The following is a 21,063-nucleotide window of genomic DNA, read 5'->3' as shown; positions in this document are numbered from 1 at the left end:
TACCACCCCCCCCCCGCCCCCCCCCCCCCCCCCCCCGGGCGCCCCCCCCCCCCCCCCCCCCCCCCTAGCTGGGTGCTGGAGTACATACCGCCGAGTCGCCGGATGTGGAGAGGACGATAATACCGCCGGCATTAACGTCGATAGAAGCACGCACGGCCGCCATGGCGCAAGACTCGACGGAGCTGAGAGGCCGCTTCATGTCGTTGAGCGAGGCCATTTCCTCATAGTGGCTGATATAGGGGATGGTGTTTTCAGCCTTGAGGCAGGCCTCGCTCATCTCCTGGACAGCCAGCTCGGGGTAAATGCCCTTGGCGGTTTCTCCGCTGAGCATGACACAGTCGGCGCCGTCGACGACGGCGTTGCCGACGTCGCTAATCTCGGCGCGCGTGGGGCGCGGGTTCTTGATCATGCTCTCGAGCATCTGGGTCGCGCAAATGACAGGCTTGCCAGCCATGTTGCACATGGCAATCAGCTTCTTCTGCGCGGAAAACACCTCAGCGGCTGGAATCTCGATGCCAAGATCGCCTCGGGCAACCATGACGCCGTCGGTCTCCGCCAGGATCTCCTTGAAGTTATTCAGGCCTTGCCTGTTCTCGATCTTGGCAATGATCTGGATGTGTTTTCCCTCCTCGCCCAGCACTTCGCGGATAGAGCGAATGTCCTCAGCCCGCCTGATGAAGCTCTGTAATCAACCAAGGTCAGTACTCCAAGGATCGGTCAACGGTCCGGGGGCTAATAGGATTCTACCTACGGCGAAAACCATGTCGACGTTGTTCTTGACGCCGAACCTGAGGTCGTTCTTATCCTTCTCCGACAATGCCGGGAGGTCAACATCCGTGTTGGGCAGGTTGACTCCCTTCTTGGAGGAGATGAAGCCACTGTTCCTTGCCCGCACTTTGATGGTCTTGGCATCGGTGATCTCGAGGACCTCAAACGCGAGGATACCATCGTCAACGTAGATGATGCGGCCCGGCTCGATCACCTTGGTGATGTTCTTGTAGTCCACGTACATGTTCTCAGTGTCGCAGCTGGTAGCATATTTCTCGTCGGTGGTGATGTTCAAGACCTTGCCGGCCGAGATGGGGATATCCTGGTCCTCCTTGGTGTTGCCCGTCCGGATCTCGGGGCCCTTGGTGTCGAGGGCAATGGCAACCTGCCTCCCGGGCAGCGTCTTCTCGGCAGCGCGCGCATTGTCGATGACAGACTGGTGGTATTCGTAGCTGCCATGGCTGAAGTTCATACGCACAATGTTGAGGCCGGCCTGACGGAGGGCGTTGATCTTCTCCACCGAGTTCGTCTTGGGGCCAATGGTGCAGATGATGGAGGTCCGCCGGTAGTTGTTCACCGGGGTAGCGGCAGTATCGAGCTCAGAGAGCCATTCGATCCTGCCGCCAAGGGCGAGATGGTCAAGGGCATTGGCAGCCATTAGAGGGGATGATGGACGATAAGATAAGAGTGATATCCTGGATGATGTTGAGCAGGTCTCCGGCGACGGTTGTGCCTGGTATCGAGAGACAGGAAAAAGGGGCAAGAAGAGTGAGACGATGTCAGGGGGGGTTGGGTTCTCTCAGGCTTCTTAAGTGAGCTCCGGCGAAGGAAGAAAAAGGCGCAGGTGGTGAGAAGCGTCTTGTATGGCAAACTTAACCCCACTATATTTTGTTTCTACCTCTTCCCAGCTTTACCACGGATTCTGGCAGGGAAGCGTATCTACGAACCCAAAGCAGCTAGCTCTCATGCAGCACTAGCACAGTCGTATCCACTTGGCTTGATGGGCCTCAACATCAACAAGGCGATCTCAACCACTAGCATCCGGCGCTTTTGTCGGATGTCGGAGGGTGTGCCGTGCCAAGGAGTTCCCGGCGGTACTAATCCAATTAGGCGGTATACTTTAGCTTGCCAATTTTGAAGATTAAAAAACATTTACGACATTTACCTGCACTCGACGAGTGACGAGTTGGGAGGGGCGCTGGACGCTAAGTGGCACGTTATATCAGCCTCAGTTCAGATGTTTGGCTGGAAGACCCCGTTGCTATCAGTCCGGGACCCTGGTTACCTAGAGTCTCCACCAAGACCAAGCGCGAAGGTACCTAACTACCTATGTATAGATCCAAACTTCAAAGCCATATGGAACAGACCCTGGAGCCTAGGCTGGGAAACACGGAGCGGAACTCCAGTCAAACCGTCGAGGCAATAAGAAGGAGTTAGGCACTAAGATGGAAGGAGTTCCTGCTTAGGTCGTTACCTAGGTATTTTACCAACCTAGTGTAAAGGAAGGGTGCAAATTTCTCCAGGTAGAGGAACAAATACCAAGCCAATCGACTTCCGCTCATTGGAGGGGTTTGGGCGGTGTGACAGGGAAGCCACTAGAGCTGCCCCTCTACCTGGCAAAATTCTCCAAATTTTGGATTTTGAGGCGGCACAACTGGATCTTCGCAAGTTCAGCTCACCCTCCTCCAGCCAGGCCAGGAGTTCCCCCTATTGCTATCGAGATTAATCCGCCACATTATTTTCAATAATTTCAATATTGACAATTATGCCAAATACTGCCACTCAGTACCTCCGTAAATTCCCGCCTCCTTCCATTCGATACCTTCCGTTTTCCCGCGCGCCTAACGTGAGGCGGTGACACTCCGATCTCCATGACGACCCTGACTTCGACCCTACGAGGCCACAGCGGATCCTCCATCGAACCGGCGACACCGGTCAAGCCGATATTGAGAAAACCTGTCTCAGTTCTAGGCACTCGAACTAGAGAAGATACAGAAGATGAACTTGAGGCGCCATCAGCCAAGCGACGGAAGATGGTCATGTTCGACGAGAGCCTTAATATAGTCCGCGACATCGGGAGCAAGTCCTTGGATGACGTGAAGAGAGAGGTCAGGCAAGCTCTTGAGCGGCACGCGAGGGGCGATGATGAGGATTATGACACCCTGAAGGAGGTTTTCAGCAGCGACCAGAACCCGGACTCTTCTCTAGCCGCAGGGGAAGACGAGGAAGATGAGGAAGCGCCGAGGCCTGGTGAGTTGCTGGCGTACATCGTTGCTCTCACGAGCCATGTACCCATGCTTGGGAGGTCTTGCTCCGGCCTGGTTAGAAGCATCCTCAAGTGGTATGGACTCCCACGGTCCTCGTTTACTCGAGTATTCATGATTGGCAAAGCAACCTGCTAACCCTCCGAGTTGGTAGCCAATGGCTAGCGAGGGACGAAGTTTTTGCGAGGGCCTACATCCAGTTCCTGGCCGCTTTGTCTAGTGCACAAGGCGCCTACCTGGTGCAAGTGCTCTCCATGATGGTGGATATGTTTTCCGAGGCACGATCACCACGCTCTCTCCCTGGCTACTCCGGAGTCAGTCGCGAAATCATGAGACAAAGGCTCCACACCGGCCTTCGCTACCTCCTCGCTCTCTTTCCGGGAGCTCGATCTATGCTTCTCAACTTGATTACAACCAAATTCCCTTATAGCGAGGAGTCGAAGAAGATCCACGTGGCCTATGTCGACAATCTCCTTCGGCTGAGGGAGTACAGCCCCGATCCACGCGACATCATGGAGCTAATCACCAGTCGTGTTGTCAAGCTGGATGTTGAGATGCAACTGGACTTGGAGGATATGGATGACGAGACAACGGCAGCCGTGATGCTGCAGCTCAAGCCCTCCGACGTGAGCGGACATTATGAAGGCGACGAGACGAACGACAGCGATGCTGAATCCGTTTTGAGTGATGTGTCCGACCTGGACGAGCAATCGACCCGGATTCTGGACATCAAAAACCGCGTCGAAAAACTCGACTGCCTACTCGACACCATGTTCGCCACCTACGAGCCATACTTCTCTGACCCGGATTCAGCCGAGGCCATTTCCTGTTATGAAGACATGCTCTCCGACTTCTCGAATATCGTGCTGCCGACGTATAAGAGCCGTCACTCGCAGTTTCTCGTATTCTTCTTCGCGCAGAAGTCAAAGCGGTTGACAGAGATGTTCGTCGGGACGCTCTTCAACATCGCCTTCGAGTCCAACAGGCCAGGCATCGTGAAGCAATCAGCCGTTGCATACCTCGCCAGCTTCGTTGCTCGGGGGGCACGCGTGGATAACGAACAGGTCCAGACAATTGCTCGCACACTTCTCAATTACATGGACTATCACCGCGCGAACTACGAGCCAGAGTGCCGAGGCCCGGATCTAAGGAGGTACTCGCAGTTTTATGCCTTGAGCCAAGGTCTCCTCTATCTGTTCTGCTTCCGATGGAGAGACCTCGTCAACCTCGAGCTAAGCTCACCCAGGATCGATCGGGACGATCCCGCTTCGTTCTTGGGCCAGGACCTGCAATGGATGGACGGCTTCAGAGCAGGGCTCCAGAACAACATTTACAGTAAACTTAACCCCCTCAAGGTCTGCTCGCCGGTGATCGTCTCGGAATACGCGAAGCTTGCTCACCACCTCGGACTCATGTATGTCTATCCGCGCCTCGAGCTGAACAAGTCCATACACCTGTCGCAGTCTCTTACCGGCGCATACTCGACCGGGGGTGCGCTCCGCGACACGGGCTACGATCCCCAGGACGACAAATGGACACACCTGGACCCCTACTGTCCGTTCGATCCGTACCAGCTGCCCCTTAGCCGGCGCCGGCTTGACGAGGCCGAAACTTACATCCCTTGGACGTCGATACCGGGATTAAACAGAGATGACGATGACGAGAGTGACGACGGCGGAATGGACGAGGGAGATGAGGATGTTGGTAATATCCAGGAAGATACGGCTACTGATGATGAGAACACGTACGATTGAAGGGCCGGGAGGGTCGAGGGTCGGTAGGATGTTGAGTCCGGGAAAAGGGTCTTGCGATGGGCGTCACCTGGAATTGGGCTCGCGATTGTGAGCACCGGGCCGTTCAAGGGGTTGGAACGGATTTGTTTTTACATTTATGCATAGCGATTGCGTCAGTGCATCAGCGGCGTTCAGGATGCGAGGGAAAAAGCTATCTTGAACTTGAAGGAAAGAAACCCATTTACGAAGAAGTTCGTGGTGTTCGCTGTGTGATGTGACCCTGCCTCGAATTGTCCTCGGCCTCTTCTTTTGGGATAGAGACCAGGGGAGACTAGACGAATCGAGACTGGAGGAAGAAAACTGTCGTAAAGTCTCATATACACGTGGAACACGGAGGGAAACGGCACTGGAGGGGGTATCCAAGCATGTCGAGCTGCCACTTCCCCTAGACGCGTCCCAGGTGAGCGTATAGAGAGGCTAGGAGGATTGCATCCACAGTTTGAGAGAGTCTACTCTTTGTGATGTTTCTGATAAATGAGTTTGATGTAAAGTGAGTAGGCAGCGAAGGGCTGACCTTGGACTGTCAGTCAGGGGTTGATAAATACATCATGAAAGCTGGTACAATACATGCAGATGGTATACTAGTTTGGATGCCATGTTGACAGACTCACCTCTGACAGGCACCCCTTGGTGACGACTAGGAGAATGAGCCCTTCTGGGAGGGTATTTCTGCGACTTAGACGAGGGTATACCTATACATGGAAACATCGCTATTGAAATGGGATTCTACGCAATATATGCCACCGCTCATCTAATCCTCATACGGGACGAGAAACTAATAACGAGACTTTGAGTTTTCGAATCATGGCGTGGGGGAGGGGGGATAGGGGTTCTCGATTATACTTTCCACCTGGCGCGGGCATACATTTGCCAAAAAAACCAACACAAAGGGGGGCATGCCTCCGCCAAACCTCGACAAAGGCTTGCAACGGGGCATCAGAACCTCGATCACATCAACATTGGGGCGAAAGACCTCTCAACCTTCCTCCTCTTCTCCATCCATCCATCCGCCTACCACATCAAGAGCACCCTCAACCCAGGCCTCTCACCACAACACCCACCCACACAACCCCCAGTCAAAAGCAAAAGCAAACCCCCAACCAAGACCAACAGCAACAAACAATGTCCATCATAGCCGAAGCCCCCCGCCGCACCCCCCGCATCGGCCTCCCGCACGCCTACGTATACGGCACCATAAGCCGCAACCCGCACCCGCACCCGCACCACCCCCAGAGCTACAACCGGCCCCCGCCGCCCGCGGAAACCACCACGCCGTCCGAGTCCGAGTCGGAGTGGGGGACCGACGGGGGCAGCAGCATCGGCAGCGAAACAACAATAACACCCACCGACCCGGCCACCTCGCGCCTGGGCCTCTGTGGTGTCTTCGAGGGCCTGCGCGCGCTTCTGTCGTGGTGTTGAGGGGATTGTTGGGGGGGCGGAGGAGAGGCGTTAAGTTGGCAAGGATCTGGGCTAGCTCTGAGGTGGTTGGTTGGTTGCTCTTCGCTTTCGGAGTCCGGGGCTGTGCTCAGGGGGCGAGGGGTTTTGTATTGTCATGTTATGCAAGCTGTAGAAGGCCATATATTATGACATAGCAGCATATTTCAGGGTGCCAATGAGTGCCAGTTGTATGTTCCGGGGGTGGCGAAGGATAGGGGTTGCCTAGAGGCAAGTAGCAAGGAGGAGGGGGAAGACTTTTATTTAGTTGTTGGTCACTCCATAGCCAGCACACTTTCACTTTATGGTCATCATTCCTCATTTCCATGTTACCTGATAAGCCTTGGCCTGGCAATGCTGCCGGCTCCAATACATGCTATATCTAGCTTGCGGCTAGTCTGTCGGACTACACTGTGGTATCAAGGATCCGATGTATACCTTCACTTTGGTTTCTCTGCTGCTTACGAGCTAGAAGTGTCATAAGTATACGATACCCAAGGCTAGTGAGGAGTCAACGTCTATGTAACAGATAATTAAATTTTAAGGGGTAGCGGAAATGGACATTGAGGATGGCCAACGAATGAGTGTGTATGGAGAATATTGACGCCTGGGTGAGGGTGACCATGTAAAAGCGCCATCATCCCCAACCGAACCAGTGTAGTAAACCGGTGTATTTGTTTCCCCCTGATTCCTATCCGGAAGTCCCCTATTTCCAAGCCCTCCTCCCATGTATCCGTCACATGTTGCGCCGTCAATACTCATTCCGTACACGTATCCACTGAGACCAAGACCGAACAACCACGAGGCGACGTCCAGGGGATGAATATAAAGTGAAAGGAAAGCGAAGAATGATAGAAATATCCGTCCTTATTACTTTTGGAGGAATATACTAAGAACTAGATATTATATTTTCAAAGTGTAGGTTATGAGCCCACGATAGAACCAAAATGAACAAGCACAAGAACGAAGAGTGGCGGTCGCGCCTAGATACCAGGCTTAGAGAAGAGGCTAGAAGCCGGCCAGTTTCCAAGTTTGGCCGGATCGCCACCGATGCGGACATAGACACCGACGGCCGGGACACCGCCGTCCAGGATGAAGAACTGGTACCAACCCGGGGGGGCCACGAAGGCATTAGGAGGAACCTTGACGCTGCAGACGGTGCCCGCGCAGGTGATGGCGGGCATAAGGGTGCGGCCGCCCATCGAGTTGCCGTGCGTGCTCGAGACGGCGCCGAGGAGAGTGGCCGTGATAGCGCCGTTGCCGACAGCATTGACATTGACAGTGATTGTAGTATCATGGGCCCAGTCCTTGTTAGCCACGGTGAAGGTCGGTCGGGGCTTGCCGTTGAGGAGGTACGGAGGAATGAAGACCTCGACACGGTACTCCTGCGGGTTGACGTCATCCTCTGGGTCGGAGCCGCTGATGAGAACGCGGCCGTCGAGGAGAGTGATGGCTTCGCTGTGGTACAGGCGAGCGATAGTCGTGTTGGCCATGACGGTGATACGCGAGCCAATCTCCTTGCTGGGGTCGTAGAGCAGGGCATTCAGGTTGGGGCTATTGGCAAGGCCGAAACCAGCGACACCATGATGGGCGCCATTGGCGATCAGATAGGTGCCATCGGGCAGAGGAGCAATGCAAGGCATGACGCGGAAAGAGGGCATACGCTCGAGCGTCCAGGTCGGGTTGGTAGCCTCAGGGTAGATGGACACGCAGTTGTCCAGGGCATTTGACGGACCGTTGGTCGAACCGCCGCAGATCAAGATACCCAGATCATCAGTGTAAGGGGACTTCTGGGGCAGAAGTACGGCTGTGCCCTCGAGCGGGTAGGTTCTGCCACCCAGGTCGTCGTTGACGGCGGCCGGACTGTTGGGAAGAGTCTTGACAGTGGCGAAAGTGGCCGGGTTCAGGATCCTGGCCTCGTTCCAGTAGGCAACAAAGATGCCACCGGTCTTGGGAAGGACAGTGACGAAGGGGTACAGGTTGTTGGGGTCGGTACGGTCGAGCCAATCCATGTAGACGGGGGCCCCACCGGTGTAGGGCAGGACCTCGATAGACGGAACGGCAGCACTGTTCGAGCCAATCTCGCCGCCAATGACCATGACGGAACCGTTGGACATGATCATGGCGCTGGGATACCAACGGCCTTTCTGTAGCGACAGCACGTTGACATTCTCCTCCCAGTCGTGGTTACCGTCGGGCCAGTACAGACGAACGCCCTCGGTGGAGTCGCCAGACCAGCCACCCACGTTGAGGTGACGACCGCCCTTGTCGGGGAGGGTGATACCAGCGGAGCAAAAGATGTCCGTCTTGACATGGAGTGCGCGCCATGCCTGTTGGACGTTGGGGACCTTGGTGAGGTCGAGTTCGTAGGCGCCAGTCTCGTTCGCCTTGCCGGTTCCCCACTTGGAAAGGAAGCTAACCTTGCCGGTGATTGTCTCCTGGGTCAGGAGAGGAACGGTGACACCGCCGAGCAGGAACTGATATTGGCCAGCCCGGTAGTCTTGCGGGAAAGTCCAAGAGTAGAAGGGCTTGCCGGTCCAGAAGTAGGTCGAGAGGCGGCTACCACCACCGCAGTAAGCAGACGCGTTACCGGCGCACACGACATTGCACTCAATGTCGGGACGGTACGCGGCGCCACTTGTCGCGATGTTGGCCGGGTCGCCGCAGTAGCACTCCTCGCCGTATTCGAGACCAGCAGCCATATAGCCGTACTTGGCGCATCGATCCAGGCACATCTTGGCCGTCATGACACCTGGGAAGAAGAGCTGCCAGAAGAAGGTCCGCTTGTCGTTAATGTTGTCCTCAACACATCCCTTGTAGGCCCAGGACCCGAGACCACCGGTCTGGGCAGCTGGCGGGGAATCAACGGTAGGAGTGCCTTTGGAGATGATGTTCATCCTGCCGCCAGCACCACACGTCTGGGTCTGGTCACCGGTGCAGGGAGTGTTGCATTCGGACGCAGCCGTTTTGGCGCCGCCATTGAGGATACTCTTGCCGCAGAAGCATTGCTGGGCCCACTCAGTGCCGGAGATGGTGTAACCATTGTCGCTGCAAAGCTTGGCGCAAGACTGGGGAGTGAGGGTCTGGCTGTCGGGAGCCTGGAAGGACAAGATGCGGCCGTTGGCGCCATCGATCCAGCAGCCCTGCGCCGACCAGCCAGCAGGCAATCCGGTTGGCTGCGGAGTAGAGGTGGAAGAACCAGGGGGTGCGGTCGTTCCGGTTCCGGTGTCGGTAGGAGGCGGACCGCCGGGCTTGGAGTAGACCGACAGCCGGTTACCAGCACCGCAGAATTCGGAAGCATCACCTGCGCAGGTCATGCTGCATTCAGAGGCGGGAGCCGCAACGGAGCCCGTATTGAAGGTGTTACCGCAGTAACATTCCCGAGCGTACTCGACCCCGAAATACTGGTAATTGGCGCAGAAGGCCTTGCAAGCCTCGAGAGTCATGGTATCCGCAGCAAAGGTTGCCCCACTGAGAGCGCGAATGCCAGTGGCTTCGGTACGGCATCCGTACCAAGTGTAGTCGCCGACTGTAGGAGGCTGGGCGGGTGCCGTGGCGGTGACAACTGTCCCACCTACACTGGTCGAAGTCCCCGCCGTGGTTGTTGACCCTCCGCTGGTGCGTGTTAATTACCATGTTGGACTCGTTGACGTCCTGACTCAACGTGGAAGTAGGGTCTTGTAGTACGTACGCTGATGTTGGGAACTGCATATTGTAATCGTAGACATTCAGCCTATTGGGGCCACCGCAGAATTCAGTCTGGTTGCCGTTGCAAAGCACGTTGCACCCATCTGAAGCCCGGGCACCTCCATTGGAGATTGTGTTGCCGCAGTCTGGGAGAATGTTAGAAAAACAGTGGTACGAAAGGGGGCTGTGGCTGTCGAGCGGGCACTTACAGCACTCGCCACCGTACTCCACACCAGCCAGAATGTAGCCGGCAGTGTGGCAAGCAGCAGTGCACTTGGCAACGGTCATCTGGGCTCCGGGAATGGTCCCAACTCCATAGGTGAGCGAGCGTCCGGTTGTGCCCTCGGAATAGCAGCCAATGTGGACGAAGCCGTTCACGCCCGGGTTGGGTTGGGGCCCGACGGGAACACTACTGTAGAAGAGGGTGAGTCGGCCGCCTCCTCCGCAAGGCTCTGTGGCATCTCCGGCGCAGGCAGTATTGCAGTCCGCCTCGGCAGCCTGGGCTGCCCCGGCGGCAAGGCTGCTTCCGCAGTAGCACTCCTGCGCGTACTCGGTTCCGGCATATTGAAACCCCTTGGTCGAGCAGAAAGCGATGCACGACTCAGCAGTCATTCCCACATTGTCGAAATAGGCGGCCGCGTCGATCGTCCGGCCAACGTCTCTGGACGTCGGTGTAAGTCCAGTGCGCGTCAGTCAATGGCTGGTTGCTAGTGAACTTACGTATAGCAACCCTTGTATGCCCATGCGCCCGGGAGCGTAGTGGGCACGGCAAGGGCCCGTTTGGCTAGGCCCGCATTGGCAACGGAAAACTGCCATCGGGTATCAGCAGGATCCCAGACCGGGGGCCCAGAGCTGGGAAACAGTTGTATCTTACCGAGGAAAGGAGAAGAAGCCGAGAAAGAAGGGGGTTCGCGTGTGCGGCCTTCATGGTGAGCACCTATTAGTCGGTCGCTACCACAAGGGGAGCTGACACGGCGGGAAGATCAAAAATCTAACGAGCGTGGGACTTGGGTACCAAGACTTGGAAAGGAAGGAGATAAAACGAAGGACGGGCAGCGGAAATCTATATATTGGCCATGGGCAATGGCGACGAAAACCGAGACCTGGGCAACACTGCAGTCTGGGCCTGCGGTCAGTGAAAACAACCATGCATGTATGCACACTAATACGAAGGGTGCCATAAGCGGATAGACTCCTTTTCCCTTTGGGCTGGATCAGGGACTTTTGCTGCGGTAGATGACAGGCTAGGGGAGCCATGCAGCCGGGCTGACCATCCATGATCCAGCATGGCATGCCGCGGACAGGGATGCCTCGTCAGGCCAGGGGCACGGTGGTGGTGAGGCACGGTTGGTGGCGTTCGTACCTGGCAACCCCAATCCGCCGTCCCCCTCCGTCGTCTCGCCTTTCCCTTCCAGCCCTAGCAAAGCGAGAACTCCTGAGAACTGGCAGGTGTCACTGCCATCGCTTCCATGCCAAAGTCCGCAGTCGCACAGCAGGGGAGAAGAATACGGGAAGTAACCTGGAAGGTCGCTGGGCTGGCATGACAAGGGAGGAAGAAAATCCCATGGTTCCGATGCAGGAAATCGATATGTGGGTGCACGATGGAGGAGAGAGCTGGTGGACCGATACAAATTTACATAGTTGCATGATCGGTCCAATAAGGCTGAGCGCACCGCCCGAAAGGGAATGGCGGGGAAGCTCGGGCAAGCTGTACCTAAGTTGGCGCATACACCATCTGCGATTACGTAGATGTAAACAACTATCGCTAATAGATGCCTAGGTGGGTGTGGCAGAAAGAATAAAGCAGTGCGACTACGCAGGCGGTATTCTGTACACTTTTGTGGTAATTACAACGTACAGCAGCCCAAAGGAAACTATCGTTATCAAGGCAACTGCACTGGTACGTTTACCTCGTAGTATACCGGTGGATACCTAGGTAAATATCCGTACCTACCTAACGGCGCTAATGTGTGCCTGAGCCTGGTTTGCTCCGGGACCAGCAACCAGCCGCAAAAGCCATCTAATCAAAAAAAGACGCACTGGCAGGGTAAGCCCGGCCGCCAGTATGGGAGTTCAGGAGAAGCGAGCGACCAACTCGGTACAACGTACAAACTCGACCCAGAATAGTTTCGATCCAGACTCCCCGGTTAATGTTAATCATGCTTCGTCTCCCCCGGTGAGGCTGAGAGCGTTCTAATTAACTTGGATGCTTTCCTTGGCAGTGGACATTAACGGATCGTGGCATGGACCGATTTGCCCAACCGCCCAACTTGTCTTATCTGTCAACGGGGCCTGTTCCTGCAAGCTTACCAGGTGGTTTCCCCGTTCATAGTCCGTCCCACCCCGGCCCTCCCCCTTTCGCTCTATGCTCACAGCGATGGACATCTCCGGCCGTGATGCTCCAATACAGGAGCATACCTAATGGGATGGCTGCCATGCAGTCCTAAATGCGTATTCTTGATGGCCGCCCAGCTCATGCCAACTTCGATTTTCCCTCGAACTATCGGATATGCTGGCGAGTAATTGGCTGGTCTTGATGCCCCAAACAGCCCCCGCGCTAAGTACCTGTCCCTATCCCCCACCACAGCTACAGAGGAGATCAGCTCATTTGCCTTACCTATCGGGCCACCTCCATTCGCCAGCCCGAACACCAAAATATTCACCTGGCAGACTGGCACGGGCCTCGGTCCATTTGCCAAGTCCCCAACTCCGTGAACCAGCGTGGGGCTGAGAGGTCCAACACATTGTACGCTACGGAGTATATGCCTAGTTTACTTGGCCATCACTCTATCTGGCCTAATCCTCCCCTGATATGTCGCGTGTGTGCCACGGATACAGAGAAGCTTCGCTACACGGGGAATTGGCACTTGTGTGCCAACACACACCAGCAGGGCAGGACAGCACAGTCACACGCATAAGCCAGAAACTGTTGCGTACCTACCTACCCTAGCTAGCACCTTGTGCCGAATCACAGGCTGCGATTCACAACCTTGGCTGCATCAAGGCTGGCTCGTATTCCTCTGATAGTGTGTACCCCTGATCCCGACTTAACCGCTTCACACTAGTGTAGCTCGGTGCTCGGTACGCAGTAGGTTGGAGGGATGTGCGTTACCCCTGTTTTTACGATCTGTTTTTGCATGCGGGCCATCGGCTCTCTCTCAACCTGGCGTACCATGGATTGAAACCGGGATGACTTTCGTATCCGCTGTCCATCTCCTCTTCCATCCCATCTTCCTTGAACGCTGGGCTTCAACCTGACGAGGGACAGAAGCGTTACAATATATTGGCTGGTTGCTACCTGGAACAATTTTGGTCCAACCCGACAATCGATGGGCGCCTCGGCCCAGACCATTCCATTCCAAAGGGACCATGAACCATCTGGGGATGGCGCCACGTTCCGGGTTGCAGGTTGCAGGTTGCAGCACGGAACTGAGTAGGTCGGAAAATATTCATTCATCAGCCGGGTGGCTGCATGTTTTGCGGGGGAAACTCATGAAGAAGAATGCGCGTGGCTTCGCGTACGACGCCTGCGGCAGCCAAAGATAGCACGACAGGAGGGCACTGACTGGTAGGCTTCACTGCTCAGAATTGCTGCAGGCTCCGCATCTTGTATGATGAGGGATTGGCCGTTGAGAAAATCCTATGCTCACCGATGCAATCCATATAAGAGAGTCTGGTGACCCATTCGTTTATTTATTTCAAACATCGTCCGAGAAAGCAAACCCATCAGGATCCGGCAGCTCGGACTCGGTAATGGAGATATTCACGGAAGTGTGTTCCACCCTCCAATTCGGTCTCCGCTCGCAAACGGGCCCGGCGGGGCGGTTCGGGTGCCCCGCTCCGGGGCCATGTGCCGATATGCTTGCTCAGAGGGTGGGGCAACTGTGCTGCGGCTCAATTTCGCCTGAAAAAAGTTGACTCATCTTCTGTCGAATATCCAATGTTCTCATCCGGCTTTCGCCACCTCAGCTTAGAGCAGGAGTCAGTGAATTGCCCTTTGACTTGGGATCGTACTAGTTAATGTACTCTGCACCTCATTTTGACTCGGAATTTAGCCTTCCATCTTGTCTCGTCAGCTCGTTGCAGACAACGACCTCTTCTTGTTTCCTTTCCTTGTGGCAGAAGTTCTTGACTTGAGCCCGCGCTTTGCAAACGCACAATTACAAACAGCCAGCACTGCTTTTATTCTCATTTTCCGAAGACGCTGTATTTCAAAAAGCGCAACCGCTTCTCCCCGACAATACTGCCTGCATTGTCCGCTCAATTTTCTCCCTCCCGTATCCTCGTTTGCAACGCCATGTCGGATGTTCAGGCTCCTTCAAATCAGGGGTCATCCGCTCAGCGGGGCAATCGCCGAAACAGACTACGAGGCCCAAGACGTGGTGGGCGAGAAGGTGCATCACGACCTGTGGGTGGTGAAAGCACTCAGCAGATACCAAATGGGACGACTCCTAGTGTGACGGTTTCCACTTCTGCCTCGAGTGAGGCAGTCCAACGCCCTGTCTCTCAGGACCAACGCCAGCCAGGATCCAGAGGGGGGAGGGGGAGGCGGGGCCGGGGCTTCCAGGGACGAGGAGGTCGCTCCGCAAATCAGCCTTCGGCCGTAGTACCCCAAAGGACCTTTGGTGGCCATCTGACCTCGGATCAAGGAGCAGGCGCTTCTCCTGGGCTATCCTTGAGTGCTGATGCCCCAGAGTTTGTACCTGGCCGACCCGTCACGTCGCGGAGATCCGGCTCATCTCGGCCTCAGGTTCCGGGACCTAGATCAGGCCCCGGTTCGCAATCCGGTCCGTCGATGAAACCCACGGCCCAGTTCAGCCGACGAAGAGCTTCCAAGTCCTCGGCGCCGGATCTGCCCACCCGGATCCACGATGATATCGATAATGGCCAGTACGAATGCGTCATATGCACCAGCGAGGTGGTGAGAACCTCTCGCATTTGGGCATGCTCGATTTGCTGGACTGTTGCCCACCTGCACTGCGTGAAGAAATGGCATACGAATCAGATCAAAAACCAGGACCCGAACCAACCGCAAAACCCAGATCAGCCACCAGGCTGGCGGTGTCCGGGTTGCAACTCATCTCTTCAAGGGGAGCCCGGTGCCTATCACTGCTGGTGCGGTAAGGAGATAAACCCGAAACCTATTGCCGGACTCTCGCCCCATTCATGTGGACAGACCTGCTCGAAGCCAAGGGCGACTTGTCCACATCCATGTTCCTTGATGTGCCACGCGGGACCGTGTCCACCATGTACACTTATGGGGCCAACTCAAACGTGTTACTGCGGCAAGAACACATCTACTAAGCGGTGCAGCGATACAGCATATGGCCAAGGGTGGGGCTGCCAGGAGGTCTGCGGTGACCCTCTCCCATGTGGAGAGCATACCTGCTCTCGGCCGTGCCATTCGGGGCTTTGCGGCGGCTGCGAGGTCCCCGTTCTCTCGACATGCTATTGCGGGAAGGAGCAGAAAGAGCTCCCCTGTGATCAGCGAGACACCGTCCGCGATTCCTTCGACTATGGCCAGCTGGAATCATCTGCCGCATCCGAGGAACCGACCTCCTGGTTCGAAGGCTCGTTCAACTGCGCCAAGCGTTGCGGGCGCAAGTTCGATTGCGGACACCACTCTTGTGAGAGAATCTGCCATCCTCAAGACGAACAGGCGGAACATTGTCTCTTGTCACCGGACCTCGTGTCGCACTGCCCTTGTGGCAAGACACCGCTTAGAGATATCTCTGAGCGACCCCGGCAGTCATGTCAGGATCCTGTACCGCACTGTGACGAGGCCTGCAGTAAGCCACTTGGCTGTGGCCACGTCTGCGCCGACAAGTGCCATACGGGCCCGTGCAGGACATGCTTCCAGACTGTCGACATATCCTGCAGGTGTGGCCGGACCACGACGAAGTCCGTTTGCCATCAAGGCGACATACAGCCTCCACAATGCTTCCGCATTTGCCGCGCCCAGCTCAACTGTGGGAGACACGAATGTGGGGACCATTGCTGCTCGGGGGAGAAGAAGGCCGCGGAGCGCCGGAGGCAGAAGCGCAACGCCAATGGGGATTTCGAGGTTGAGCACATATGCTTGCAGACTTGTGGCCGCACTCTGAGGTGTGGAAAACACAGTTGCCAGCAGCTGTGTCACAAGGGCGCTTGCCCGTCATGCTTGGAGGCCGTCTTCGACGAGATCAGCTGCTCTTGTGGCAGGACGGTGCTCCAGCCACCGCAGCCTTGCGGAACAAGACCCCCCGAGTGTCGATTTGAATGCACGAAGCCTCGGCCATGCGGGCATCCAACGATATCTCACCAATGCCATCCGGACGACGCACCTTGCCCCAAGTGCCCGTTCCTGGTCGAGAAGATATGCATATGCGGCAAGAAGGCGTTGAAGAACCAGCCCTGCTGGTTTGAGGAAGCTCGATGTGGACTCCCATGTGGGAAGAAGCTCAAGTGTGGGACCCACGAATGCAAGAAACTCTGTCACCGGCCTGGCGAATGCGAGGATGTCGCCATCTCAGGCTCACGTTGCTCCCAACCATGTGGTAAAGTCCGCAAATCCTGCGACCATACCTGCGTTGAGCAGTGCCACGCCCCGTACCCTTGCAAAGAAGACAAGCCCTGCCAGTCCAAGACGTTTATCACCTGTCCCTGTCAACGAAGGAAGCAAGAGACCAGGTGCTTGGCAACGCGGCTCAACACCTGGCCGACCCGCGAGCCCCTGAAGTGCGACGACGAATGCCTAACCTTGCAACGCAACCGTCGCCTCGCCGAAGCGCTCAACATCGACCCCGAAACGCACACGAACGACCACGTGCCTTACTCGGACGCGACGCTGAAGCTCTTCAAGGATAACGTCAACTGGGCGCAGGGGCAGGAGCGCGAGTTCCGCGTCTTCGCAGCCGACCCCGACGAGAAGCGGATCCGCTTCAAGCCCATGCCCTCCCACCAGCGTGCCTTCCTGCACGCCCTGGCCGAGGACTTCGGGCTCGACAGTGAGAGCCAGGACCCGGAGCCCCACCGCCACGTGTGCGTGTTCAAGACCCCGCGCTTCGTGTCCGCGCCCCGGAAGACGCTGGCGCAGTGCCTCCGGATCGCGAGGACGGCCGCCGCCGCCGCCGCCGCCGCGTCGTCTCTCCGGCCACCGCCGACGACGACCGCCGGGCACAACCAGCTCTTCAACGCCTTCCTCCTGACCACCCCCCGCTTCGGGCTCACAATCAACGAGGTGGACGACGCCATAGCCGCCGACCTCGCCACCACCCGGCCCGCCCTGGGGTTCGCGACCAGCTTCCTGCCCTCGGACGAGATCGTCGTCAGGGCCACGCCGGCGGAACTTACGGCCGCCAGCATCGCCGCGGCCGCAACCCCGACCCCGGCCCCGCAGTCCGTCGAGGCAGCCGTGACCGCCGCCAGGCCCGCCGTGGCCGCGACGGTCGCGCGCCTCGGCCTCGCGGGGTCCGTCGTGCTGTGCCACGCCGACGCCGATGACGCGTCCCCGGGCCCGTGCGTCGTCGCCGTCACGCGCCGCGAGGGAGACAACGCCGGCTCCGGCGCGGACGGCTGGAGTACCGTCGCTGGCAGGGGGTCGTGGCGCCGGGGCGCCGGGACGTCTGGGTCGACGACGCCGGCGGTGGCGGAGGAGGAGCGGCGGGCGCCTAGCTCGTTTGTTGCGCTGAGGAAGATGGGGGTGGGGTTGAAGAGGAAGGAGAAGGAGAAGGAGAAGGAGGTCGAGGAGGACTGGCTTGCCGCTGCGGAGAAGCTGGATGGGGGTGGAGGGGCTACGGAGGAGGATGCGAAGAAGGAGGCTGAGAGTCTTGATGCCGTGGTGGATGTGGAGGAAGGCGTCGCGGCGAAGTCGCCGGATGTGGTCGCAGAGGCTTGAAGTTTGCACACTGTCTAATCTTTATGGTGACATGCTGGTATTCAGGGTGCTCCACCATGCTGGTCCCTTGAGAGAGGGTGGTTTGGTTGGTAGTCCCAAGCATTGAGGCACCTGATGATGCCCTCGCCTACGTGCAGATCCTCAACTACATACCTAGTTTAATATCCACGGCTCTCGAGGCCGGACAAATGTGAGCCTCCTCTATAAGGATGTCTTCAGTCTCCGACTAGAATTCTACTTCAGATAACCATGATCAATCAATGACCCTCCAAGTCACCTTCTGCTCAGACTGACCAGCAGACCGTCAGCAAGCCCTCAGGGGTCAGAAATAACCTGCATCACCATCATCGCCACGCTGAGACCACAAAGCCCTCAGGGCAGCGCTGTTTGATCCATCCAATTCAGTAGCTGCTCAACCAAGTTTCCCTTTTTTTTGTCACCGGCCCACTCAAACCCTCTTCAGAATTTGGGAGACAAGCTTCTCCTCAGCCAAATATCGCGTCGCAAGGATTAAGGGGGAAGGGTGGGAAAGAGGCAAAAGTAGAAAAAGTGGGAAATATAATATATACATACGTGTATATAGGTCCGTCTATATACACACAATAAGGATTAAGGAACATAAAATGGAAGCTTTTCAGATGAACAACCCCCTCGAAGTGAGACAGCCCAGTAGCACGGAGCACGTAAATGGGAAACCCCATCCCAATCCGGCCATGTCGCCGTGGGCAGAGTGTAGAGAGCATGTCCAGCTATAGGGGTGTCTTTCATGCGTTGCTGTCTGGGATAGAGTGAGTGGCACACGAACCGAGTAAGCGGGAAAGCTTCCGTAGGCAGGCAAAAGCAGGGTTGGGTATCTTATTGAGCAAGACAGTCTGTACTCTTTTATCTTATTGCTTTCCGCCCCCCCTTTTCGGATGATCAATCATTGCAATGGCACACGCCCCTGGCCGTGGGCTTATCGTGCTTCCGTGATCGTCAGGTCAACACTTTATGCCCATGCACGATCACCCAACAGGGTAGTTCCGGCCCCCCAAATAAGGTTATTGCATATTACCGTCCTACCTAATTCAGCTCCGCAAAGGGGGGGTGGGTATCAAATTGTAGAATAGAATAAGGTATGTACATAGCAGGTGGTAGCGGCCTTCAAGTAACCCGCTAGTCCGCCCTTGCTTCCCCTGTGACCCGGGTAAAGCCGTAGAGATAGGCGAATCGCGACCTTCGCGGGCAAAAAGGAGGAGGAGGAAAGAAGATGGAAGGAGAAGAAGAAGAAGCCGTTCCTCCTAAGCTCATGATGACGTCTGCTTCTTTAAATCATCCACCCTTCAGTCGCTGGTGACTTGGGCGATGAAGTCTGCGATGGCCTCGAAGTACCCCTCTTCCAGGACGCTCGAGTTGTGGTCGCCGCTGGGAAGGGGTTTCCAGATTTTGGTTGGCGCCGTCGAAAGCTCATATAGTTGCCGCATATGAGTTGGTCTTTGCGAAAGGATACATATGTTAGCATCGGCGGTATAGCGTGAGACCTAGTCACTAGCTGCTGGAGGGGAGCATAGAGAGCAGAGACGTGATTCCAAATGGGGAACTGCTAGAATTGGCACTCTGCCCTCGTAGATGTAGACTTCGTCACAGAAACGCTCCTCAAGGAAGCTTCGTGCGCAATGTGTAGGGACCTCGGCGAAAGGGGGCAGCCAGCCTCGGGCAGACAAAAAGGGAAGGGATGTCGGATATGGGATATAGACGAGGGCTACTCACGGGACAATCTCATCGCGTAGTCCGCTGAGGAACAGGATGGGAACCTTTTTGATCTGGGGTATATATGTGTCGCTCGGCCAGACCTGGTGACATAGCAAGGTGAAGTATTTGGCAGGCGGAATTATGCTAGGAATCAGCTTCCTCATGCTTAGGAAGGTGTTCTCGAGGATCAGGCCTGAGATATCGTCGGCCTTCTGGTGTTTGGCCACGAGCTTGATGCTGACCGCACCGCCCAGACTCTGGCCGTAGATGATGAGTTTGTGGTCCCGGGTCTCGGCCCGGTCTCGAAGATAATCGAGCGCCGTCTGGGCATCCACCATCAGGCCGTTCTCGTCCGGCTCGCCTGTTGAGAGGCCGTAACCGCGATACTCGAGCATGAAGACGTTGCAGCCCGTGTAGCTTATCAGCATGCGGGCAATGGGAAGCCGATGGCCGATATTGCCCGCGTTGCCATGGAACATGAGCACCGTGACATTGGCACGTCCGCTCCGGGTGCGGGGGCCCCGGATGTAAAAGGCCGACAGTTTCGCGCCGTCATTGGTAGGGATGATGAGCTCCTCGTAATCTTTGATCTGGAACTGACTTGGGCGGGGGACCTCGGTTCGGGAGTTCGGTGGCATATGTGAAGGGTAGATCAGGGCTCTGAGCGAGTCTGTTGTTAGCTCCGTGGCACGAGAAGCGCCCATCACCATATAGCGCGGACTGCCATGAACCGACTTACTTCTGCTTGAAGTAGAGGACAGTGGTGAGGAGAACGGCGATACCCTAGGCGGTGAAGAGGTGGTGTTAGTCGACTGGGTGCCTATGGATGGGGGAAGCTCCCAACTTGCCCCCTCGGCCAGCCGGCGCTGCTGGCGATGAAGCCATGGCCGTGGGTGGGAGAGATAGAGGTGTCTGGTCATACAGTTGAGGCAATGGCCGGCAGGCGCATGTAGCCTGCGACGCTGCTGAGGAGCGACACCGTCTGCTCCAGGACGCTAACGTGGTTCGGAGGAGGGGTTGAAGGGGGCGAGGGTGACATGACGATGAGAGCTCAAGCTGGGGAACATGTGTGGTAGAGCTCAAGCTTAGAACGCCAGGCGCAAGACGGCCGAATTCTTAGTGTGCAGCATAAGGAGGCGCCTGGAGTGAAGCCCTCGTTGGTGGGTGCCTGTACGTTAAATTGGGACAAAGCAAGGTGGAACAGAGGCTAAAAGCACGGTCCAGGTGAAGGAGGGGTTCGAGCGTATAAACCCACCCCTGAATGATGTATTTGTGCAAATATCCGTACTTTCGAGGTAATCCGGGCAGTGTCTTTGAATAGTACCCAGCACATCCTACATATACAGAACCGTACGGAGTCAGGCAGGTAGTGATCACTGATTGCGATAACTCCTCTCGGTGGCGTTAGCAACTGCTGGGATTGGTCGCTATTCATTGCGGGAAGTGGGTCTTACCAGCTTCCATGTGAATTGACAACCCAATGCGAACGTCTGCCATGACAAAGGCGCAA

At 56.4% G+C, this 21,063-nt stretch overlaps 6 protein-coding genes across 6 annotated transcripts in view; 3 read left to right on the top strand and 3 right to left on the bottom strand.

The window, feature by feature from the left end:
- The window catches only part of QBC33DRAFT_332785 (putative pyruvate kinase), a 2,369-nt gene extending 791 nt beyond the window's left edge, over positions 1-1,578 (bottom strand). Inside the window, exons 1-2 of the mRNA XM_060423684.1 lie at positions 752-1,578; positions 89-682 (exon numbers count right to left, since the gene is read on the bottom strand). Of these exons, the coding sequence (XP_060285909.1) occupies positions 89-682; positions 752-1,426 (1,269 nt within the window). The 5' untranslated portion in view covers positions 1,427-1,578. The remainder of the gene's footprint in view (positions 1-88; positions 683-751) is intronic.
- Positions 1,579-2,639: 1,061 nt separating this feature from the next.
- On the top strand, positions 2,640-4,786 carry QBC33DRAFT_447360 (RNA polymerase I-specific transcription initiation factor RRN3; the record flags this gene model as incomplete). Its single annotated transcript, XM_060424428.1, has 2 exons — positions 2,640-3,109; positions 3,187-4,786. The coding sequence occupies 2 exons, from the start codon at positions 2,640-2,642 to the stop codon at positions 4,784-4,786; spliced, it is 2,070 nt and encodes a 689-aa protein (XP_060285908.1).
- An 821-nt stretch (positions 4,787-5,607) lies between these two features.
- QBC33DRAFT_531659 (uncharacterized protein) lies at positions 5,608-6,479 on the top strand (the record flags this gene model as incomplete). The annotated part of the gene is made up of 1 exon (XM_060427314.1): positions 5,608-6,479. A coding segment is annotated over exon 1 (691 nt), but the record flags the coding sequence as incomplete, so codon positions are not given.
- A 763-nt stretch (positions 6,480-7,242) lies between these two features.
- QBC33DRAFT_576805 (glyoxal oxidase-like protein) lies at positions 7,243-10,874 on the bottom strand (the record flags this gene model as incomplete). Its single annotated transcript, XM_060430939.1, has 5 exons — positions 7,243-9,838; positions 9,903-10,092; positions 10,156-10,607; positions 10,667-10,755; positions 10,821-10,874. The coding sequence occupies 5 exons, from the start codon at positions 10,872-10,874 to the stop codon at positions 7,243-7,245; spliced, it is 3,381 nt and encodes a 1,126-aa protein (XP_060285906.1).
- A 3,180-nt stretch (positions 10,875-14,054) lies between these two features.
- Positions 14,055-18,065, top strand: QBC33DRAFT_332130 (uncharacterized protein). Its single transcript, XM_060423681.1, has 2 exons — positions 14,055-17,165; positions 17,730-18,065. Exons 1-2 carry the CDS (start codon positions 14,244-14,246, stop codon positions 17,820-17,822), a joined length of 3,015 nt encoding a protein of 1,004 aa, XP_060285905.1. The 5' UTR covers positions 14,055-14,243; the 3' UTR covers positions 17,823-18,065.
- A 789-nt stretch (positions 18,066-18,854) lies between these two features.
- Positions 18,855-20,941, bottom strand: QBC33DRAFT_331868 (alpha/beta-hydrolase). Its single transcript, XM_060423678.1, has 4 exons — positions 20,476-20,941; positions 20,293-20,336; positions 19,572-20,213; positions 18,855-19,295 (listed from the first exon to the last, which is right to left on the bottom strand). Exons 1-4 carry the CDS (start codon positions 20,590-20,592, stop codon positions 19,145-19,147), a joined length of 954 nt encoding a protein of 317 aa, XP_060285904.1. The 5' UTR covers positions 20,593-20,941; the 3' UTR covers positions 18,855-19,144.
- Positions 20,942-21,063: the final 122 nt, after the last annotated feature.

The sequence above is a fragment of the Phialemonium atrogriseum genome (assembly GCF_030411735.1).
Source record: "Phialemonium atrogriseum strain 8032-3 unplaced genomic scaffold QBC33scaffold_6, whole genome shotgun sequence".
Taxonomy (NCBI): domain Eukaryota; kingdom Fungi; phylum Ascomycota; class Sordariomycetes; order Cephalothecales; family Cephalothecaceae; genus Phialemonium; species Phialemonium atrogriseum.
This window is presented reverse-complemented; position numbering and strand designations above follow the sequence as displayed.

What these genes read in the sequence shown, in the direction of transcription:
- QBC33DRAFT_332130 (XM_060423681.1), top strand. Translation starts at nt 14,244, where the DNA reads ATGTCGGATGTTCAGGCTCCTTCAAATCAGGGGTCATCCGCTCAGCGG. An exon ending in TCGGGCTCACAATCAACGAG is followed by an intron (nt 17,166 to 17,729) that starts GTGGACGACGCC and finishes GCTACGGAGGAG; the next exon opens with GATGCGAAGAAGGAGGCTGA.
- QBC33DRAFT_331868 (XM_060423678.1), bottom strand. Translation starts at nt 20,592, where the DNA reads ATGTCACCCTCGCCCCCTTCAACCCCTCCTCCGAACCACGTTAGCGTC. An exon ending in GTCCTCTACTTCAAGCAGAA is followed by an intron (nt 20,214 to 20,292) that starts GTAAGTCGGTTC and finishes AGACTCGCTCAG; the next exon opens with AGCCCTGATCTACCCTTCAC. An exon ending in CTACGCGATGAGATTGTCCC is followed by an intron (nt 19,296 to 19,571) that starts GTGAGTAGCCCT and finishes CCTTTCGCAAAG; the next exon opens with ACCAACTCATATGCGGCAAC.